This window comes from Fragaria vesca, linkage group LG7, assembly GCF_000184155.1.
Source record: "Fragaria vesca subsp. vesca linkage group LG7, FraVesHawaii_1.0, whole genome shotgun sequence".
Lineage (NCBI taxonomy): Eukaryota > Viridiplantae > Streptophyta > Magnoliopsida > Rosales > Rosaceae > Fragaria > Fragaria vesca.
Window position 1 is genome coordinate 14688470 of NC_020497.1, and position 7507 is coordinate 14695976.

The window sequence follows — 7507 nt, forward strand, 5'->3', positions numbered from 1 at the left end:
GCAAAAGAGAGGGATTGTAATGAGGGGACTAGGAATTTGGCTAGGACTGGAGGACTGGAGCTGTGAAGGTTAAATTGAAAGAGAGGGAATTTGAGGAGGGGTTGTTTGAGAAGCTTAGATTGAAAAAGGTGTTGGCACCAAATGTAGATGAGCTTCATATTATTGCTTATCAGTGTCCAAGAGTGCCTCAATGAAGCTCAGAGGAAAGAGATGGAAGTGGATTCCAAAGAGACGAGTTGAGTTGAACGTTAAGGAAGTTGAGTTGGCTGAGATGAGTTGAGTTGAAGTATAGCTCCCAGAGCCTACTGCACTCCATGTACCTATCTTCGTTGTATTGATATGACCAATTGACCATGATCATTTTGGTGCAGAATCCTTTTTTACATATGGTTTTTCCTAGTGTTCCACATGTTTTTTACCTTGCAAGAGTAACCCTTCGAGTAACTTTGGCATACTGAAGGAGCAAACCTGAGATAAAACTTGCAGTGTTGTTTCACATAATTTTTATCTAGTTCTTCCCTACCTAATCTAATCTTCCAATGCTGTAAAAGGAGTTTAGCAATATCAGCTGAAGAAGAAATCACTTTTATGTGAAAAAGTTGTATAGCTGACACTGATTTACATGATACAGTAACACACGTTAAACTTTGTTTCCAGAACACTTTGCGCTAGTTTCTCTGTTTAGTGATCCTCCCTGAGATCATGTCCGTCGGATTCCCATACTCTTGATTCAGCGGTCATGATCTGAATGCTGCGTATCAGTGATGGTCTATCTATTTTGTACCCGCTAAAAACCAAAGTACAAAAATGTTGACCGTTAACCTCACACACTTGTTCAACACTTGTTAAGCATGCGAGGCTGTCAACAAGAGCTTCATGTTCAACTCTGCTCTTGTGTCTTGTCATTCTTGTTCTGTCTTTACTGCTCTCTCTCATTTAAGCCTAAACCCTACTTCCTCTCAATTTTACAAAACCTAAAGTCTTTTCTTTTCTCCTACCCAGAAACCCAAATAAGATGATCTGAAAGATGAGAGCTTTCTTGATCAAGAACAAGGAACTAGGAACTTTTCGTTGATGGAAAGCCCAGAATTCCAAAGGTATTGTCTTTATTATCTCTTCCGCTACTATCAGCTCTTTTGTATCTTCTATGGGGTTTTAGTTTCTGTGCATTTGCTTTTCTGGATTAATTTTGTGGGTAAATTATTGTTCTTTATTTTTGCTGAACAAGTGTGTAAGGGTGGTGTTAGCTCTTTGGTTTTCTTATATGAAGAAATTGCAATGTCTGTGATGGACATTGTTTGAAGGAAGATTTTGGTGTTGTTGAAGGCTTGAAGAAGGGATAGGGTTTTTGGTGGATAAACACAATGGAGGAGGTAGGCTTGGGTTTGGAGGAGTGGGAGTTGAGGCACAGCAATGTCGAAAGGCCTTCAAGATATGACATTCCCGCTGTAAGAAGATTGAAAATCACTTCAACTCAACCCGGAATTCGTTTAAGGCCCGGGAGGAGGAAATCGGGCTTCGAGAGAAGCAGTTGGAAGAGAAAGAGTCTTATTTTGAGTCTCTGAGGGAATTTAAGGAGGAGGAGTTGAATGCAATTGAGGAGGTAATTACAGAGAAGCTAATACAAGTTGAACTAGTTAAGACTGAGTTGCAGTGTGTTAGTTTATTGGTTGAAGAGAAGAGGCAGAAGCTTGATAGTACAGAGAAGCGGTTTTTGAAAGTTGAGGAGTTGGTTAGAGAAAAGGAGAGGGAGTGTGATTTGATCCAAAACCGTATTGAAGAGGGGACATCGAATTTGAGGAGGATTGAGAAATTCATTGGGGATAATTTGAGAGGTGATGGTGAACTTAAGAGGAAAATGAGGAAACGTTATCAACAGGCCAAAGACCTTGAATTGAACCAGGCACAGTTTGATTTTCAATCAAACACGGAGCAATCAGAACATGCCCCTGGGGCTAACAACAAGGCAATTCCTTTATGTGGTAATAATGGTATGTGCATGATGTTTTGTATTGGTGTCCACATATGTTAAGAATGCATTTGAAATATAGGTGTTGTGTTACCATATAGGACTGACATTCTCTTGAGAGAAGAAGAAAAATGAAAGAATGAATGCGTATAGTTCTTGCATTATAGGATAGCATTGGCTGCATTCCCTATTTTCTCTAACTCATATAGGTTAAACAAAGATTAAGATACAGTAAAATCTTGTACTTTTATTGTAGTAGCATAATAACAGTAGACACTCACTTAAAGAAGTTTGCAAAGCAGTGATCTTATATGTCCTTTTAGGCCTGCATATCACAACATTTTCCTCCTTATCATTTATAAACTTTGTTATCCAAGGCTATTACCAATTTATCATCGTTTTCTAGTTCTTCTCATTACAATCTAAGTTCAGTACGTGGACATATCTTCTGCTATGTATGTTCATCATTTGATACCATAATCTTTGATACTTGCAAATTTTGCGTACACTAAATTGGTGTTTTAGGCAGGCTGTCTTGAACTTGCTCATAAATACTATCTGATGTTTGAAATATGCAAATACATCGCATATTTCTCTGTACTTTTAGTTGCTCATAATCATGTCTGATATGTTAAATTCAAAACCTTGCTCGCTAACCTGTATCTGCCATTTTCATTATTTCTTATTGCAATTGCACAGTGACCAACATCATTTCTTCCCTTGCCAAAACGGAAAAACTAGAATCATCTCTGGCTACAAATTCAACTACTTTTCTTTCTTCCAATGTTCAACCATATGCCACCAGCTATCAAAGGAATGTGCCAGGGTTTCTAGAGGATAATATGGGTGAGAATGATTCCACAGACAATGAATTGGCTGCTTCTCTTCGGTTGGTACCAGACCCAGCTAAACTAGTGTTGAACTACATGCAAAAGTTTTTTGCTCGGTCCTTGAGAAATGGACGTTTTGAAGAAAGAATCATGTTACCGAGTAACATTTCCGTATTGAAGGAGCTATTGATTGTTTCGCCGCATGTCGGATTGCATCTGAAAGAAGATTCGACAACTTTAGTAGCCCAGTGGAAAGAAAAGATGAGAGGAAATACTGTAAAAACAGATGAAAGTTTAGTATTTTTGATGTTTATCGCTATGTATGGATTGGTTTCTATGTTAAATGTAGATGAGATTGTAACGCTTCTTGGGTTGATTTCTCAGAGTAAAAGGGCTCTAGAATTGTGTCATGCATGGTTTTGCAGTTAAGATCGCTGGTAAGTTGTCATTCCTATTGTGTGGCTTGTGTTCCACTTTGACCATTATATTATTATTGTTTCTTCTCGTTAATCAGTTTGATGACCGCTATAAGTTTGTATTATACTTGGCAGATTTCATTCTGATTCTGATACAAAAGAAGCATATAATGGAGGCTGTCAGATTTATTTGCATCTTCAAGTTAATTGATAAGCTTCCGCCAATACCACTATTGAAAGAATCTGTGGAGGATGAAAAGAAGTGTTTTCAAGTACTTTGCAGGATAAGGATTGCTCTTGATGAAAAGGTATTCAGCTTTTTGAACATCCAATTCTTGCTTCCTAAATAGTTAATTGTAGGAGCATCCTCAATGTATACGTAGATTAAGTCGTCTGTACTTTTGATCTGAGGTTAAGGCTGTAGACAACCTAATAGGTTGTCTAAGAGCTGTGCGCCAATGCATCAAGGATTACAATCTCAAGTCTGAATTATCTGCACACATTGAAAAGCAAGTAGTTCAGCTGGAAAAACTAAAGAAGACTTGGAGACTTTTGGCACCATTCGTTGGTTCTAATGATGAACAAAAAGAGCAGAGAAAAAAAGAAAGAATCTGATAACAAGACTTGTTCTCCAGAGTTTCAACCAGGACAGCATTCTAAACTACAAAAGTTAATTTCTTCTGGTTTTTAGAATGAAGAACCATCCTAATTCTCAAGATCCTTTCCCGGTGAGAAGTTATGATTATAGTTTAACAGACACCCCTTATGGTACTGATTGTGAGATAGTTGACTGAACTGTTGGTAGAAACTAGAAAGTGGAGACCGTGCCCTCGACATAGTTGGATATGTATATAGTAGACTAGTAGTTCTTGAAATGGTATCCACTGTTAATTGGGAAGGTTTTAGCTTATTTAATATCCCAGGTTAATCTGAGCTGATCAAGCTTATTTCTATCTTAATGGATTGTTTTGGCTTTACTTTTTTACTTTTTTGGCAACCATATTAAAGAATCAACCCCTTGAGACACTTAACTCTAAGCTAAAGAAAACGGCTTCAAAGATCCATTATTGGTCCAAGGTGATCCTAAACATGTCCAAATGGATGAAACTTTACAATGTTTCGAAAACATGAGATACCAAAGTTATTGAGCTTTCTTAAAAAGAGAAAAAAGAAAAAAAGAAAAAAAAAAGTTACTGAGGAACGAAACGTGGGATACCGTCCGGATGATTTTGTCCAGAAGTTTGGATATGCCCAAGTAAAAGAACGATAAATTTTACTTTTCACAACCCCGTAAAACACAGTAACAAATAAGCTCGTGTAAATATAACGTAAAACGGTGAAGAGTGGAAGATAGAGAACAGAAACTGAGAAAAGTGTGTTATTCAAATGGCATCTGCTCTTGCCTTCTCTCTCAATTCTCATCTGCTTTTGGTTCCTTCAATTTCCTTAACTCCTTTGCTACCTCCACACATTTCTACAGTTTCTTCATCATCAGCAACCAAAACCCATCATTGGAAGCTCAACTACTCCCCTAGAGCATCTGCTGAAGGTAACTTTCTCCTTTTCTGAACTTCAATTTCAGATTGATATGAACGTAATTGGTATTGGGTATAGGTTAAATTCTGTGTCTTGGGATTAATTTGGTACTTTTTGGTCATTGGTGGGTGCTGGTTTCCTGTAGTTACCTATTTGTATTTGCTTTATGTAATGGTGCATGCTGTATTTGCTTGATACTTCTTGCTTAGTTTTGCTCATATATAAGTTTATCTGCGACTTGTTACAGGAGTGCCCGGTGAATTGAGTGAAGAAGAGTCCAAGTTCGTTCCTCTTAATGCTGAAAGTATGATATTTGGTCCACCTGTAAGTTGTGGTCAGTTCCGCTCTAGTTATCACAAATGTTACCAATTTTCTACTTTAACATGTTCTCCATAGAAATCCTATATAAGGAAACAAATGAATGACTTTTGAGTAAGGAAAGATTTTGAAACCGATAAATTGCCTACTTTAGTAGATGTCAATCCAGATTTACCAATAAAATGATACTTGTTTTGGAGCTTCATAAGGTTGAAGATTCAGACTTTTTGTTTTCCAGGCTTTGTTATTGCTGGGATTTGAACTGGAAGAAGCCGCGACGGTAAATTTTTGTTCTCTCTATACTTTACTATTCGTGAATTTGGTTGACTAGTTTTATTGGTTCTTGCTCATGGCGCTTACAATATTCTCTTGTGTGTGTTTTGATGCAGGTACAAGATTTTCTGAAACAGATAGGAGGTGATTTCCTCAAGGTAAGTTTACATATTTATCATTACTTCAGTTCCTACATACAAATGAACAAAAGAACAGAATAGAGGCACACATTCGTTGTCAGGGACATAACACCTAAGATCATCAGTCAGTCTTAACCTCGATACAGAATTTACTGATGGCATAGATATTGTGTAAACATTATTTTGGCTTATTGTCATGTATTATCAGTAACTGAATTTTATGGAAAGTGGACGTTTATCTCTCTCATCTCATTTGAGCAGAATACTAATCAGCATTTTGGTTCTTGTTGTGTAGATTATTTATTGTACTGAAGACATGATCACTGGTTCACTATGGGATGCAATGAATACAATCCAACCCAATTTGGAGGAAGTGAAGGTCAAATTTTCTTCTTACTTATGACTAATTCTTGCTCGAACCAATTTGATTTGGGATGCTCATGATTCACGTTTCTGTTCCTTGCTGTGCTCATCACACATGTTCTAGTTGTTTGTTCAGTGATCATAACTTGATTTGGATTCAACTCATATGAACCAAGCAATTCCAACTGTGATAGTAAATTGAATTTTACAACTTCTTAGAGAGTTTCTGAAGCATCATTATACACAACCTTTTAACATTGTTAGTTTTGTGCGAAATTGAGGAACATAAGAGTGGGGGAAGAGAGGAGGCCCTTTTATGTATCTCCATATTCCTTAATTTGTCAAGTCCTAAACTTACAAGTATAGTCTGGAATAATTGTGGTACATCCTGCTCTGCAGATTGCTAAGCCACTGCCGCGAATATGTTTCTTATCTGGTCTTAGTGGGGAAGAGATGATGATGTTGATTGATGATTTTCCAGAGACAGGTGCCCTATAGTTCTTTATCCATCCCATATAAAGTTTTTTTGGATACAGCATTCCTTTGCCGACGCCAATTATCCATCCCATACAAAGTTATCATTTTGTCTTCTTTACAATGATTAGATTGCTAACTTTGACCCCAAAAAAGAAAAGGACTGGTAATCTTAACAAAGCTTATAGATCCATGAGTTCTAGTAAGGCATTAAGAACTGTAATCCTAGCAAAGCTTATAGATTCATGAGTTCTAGTTATGCATTAACTTGAATAAGTTCGTTGAGTTTATTCATTTCAAGAATCTCAAATGTATGTGATTCTTTAGCCTGATGATCTGATTTTCAAGCAACTCAGATCTACTGTAATACCTAACAGTGAATAACTGTGTTATAGATTTCCCAACAGCCTGATTATTTGGATGTCACTACATGTTTAATTTCCTTCCCCTTTCTGCTCATCAATATGAAAATCCCATTTAGAGTATAACTCATCATCCCTAAATTACCATGTAGACATGTCCTTATGTGTAACTGGAAATTTTCCTTTGGGTTTGTACAGGACTCGAACCAGCTGTTTTTGCAGCTCTTGTTCCCAACAGTGCCGAGAAACCAATAGAAGAGTTGATAGACGAGATTATGGCTGATCATGAAATGATAGTGAGTAATATATTCTTGCTCCATTCATATAAATATGCAGAAACCCATCTATCCCATCTGATCTCTACTACTTTCTTATTTCCCTACAGACCAAGAAAATGGAAGAGGAAATGAGCAAAAATCCGATAAATGAAGGTTGAATTTTGTTTCTGTGGTTGAGACCGCAAGTTATGTGCATTCTAGATAAAATCTAGTTTCTGAAAAGAGGAATGTAATGCTAGAGAGGAAGTTAAGTTGCACCACCTAAGAACTGATATGTACAAGATCTCATTGATCAGGTTAAACTTGGTTGTCATGAACAAAGTTGGTGTACGGGAAAGAGTGTGGCTATTGGGACCTCTAAATTTGCTCAATATACCTCTCATTCTCTCTACACCTCCTTTTTACTTTTTAATATAAATATTTTCTCACTATATCTCATTTCAAATTCCTAACATAACCTTTGTTATTCATTAACATATATTTCAATTAATTACTTACTTTACCTCTTATTCACTCAATAGACCTCTCATTCTTTGTTTTTTTATTTT

At 36.8% G+C, this 7507-nt stretch overlaps 1 protein-coding gene across 1 annotated transcript; it reads left to right on the top strand.

Annotated features, from left to right (window-relative positions):
- The first annotated feature begins 4601 nt into the window (after window positions 1–4601).
- LOC101312783 lies at window positions 4602–7117 on the top strand. The gene is made up of 8 exons (XM_004308715.1): window positions 4602–4764; window positions 4999–5075; window positions 5308–5349; window positions 5459–5500; window positions 5778–5861; window positions 6245–6332; window positions 6880–6977; window positions 7067–7117. The coding sequence occupies exons 1-8, from the start codon at window positions 4602–4604 to the stop codon at window positions 7115–7117; spliced, it is 645 nt and encodes a 214-aa protein (XP_004308763.1).
- The last annotated feature ends 390 nt before the right edge of the window (window positions 7118–7507 follow it).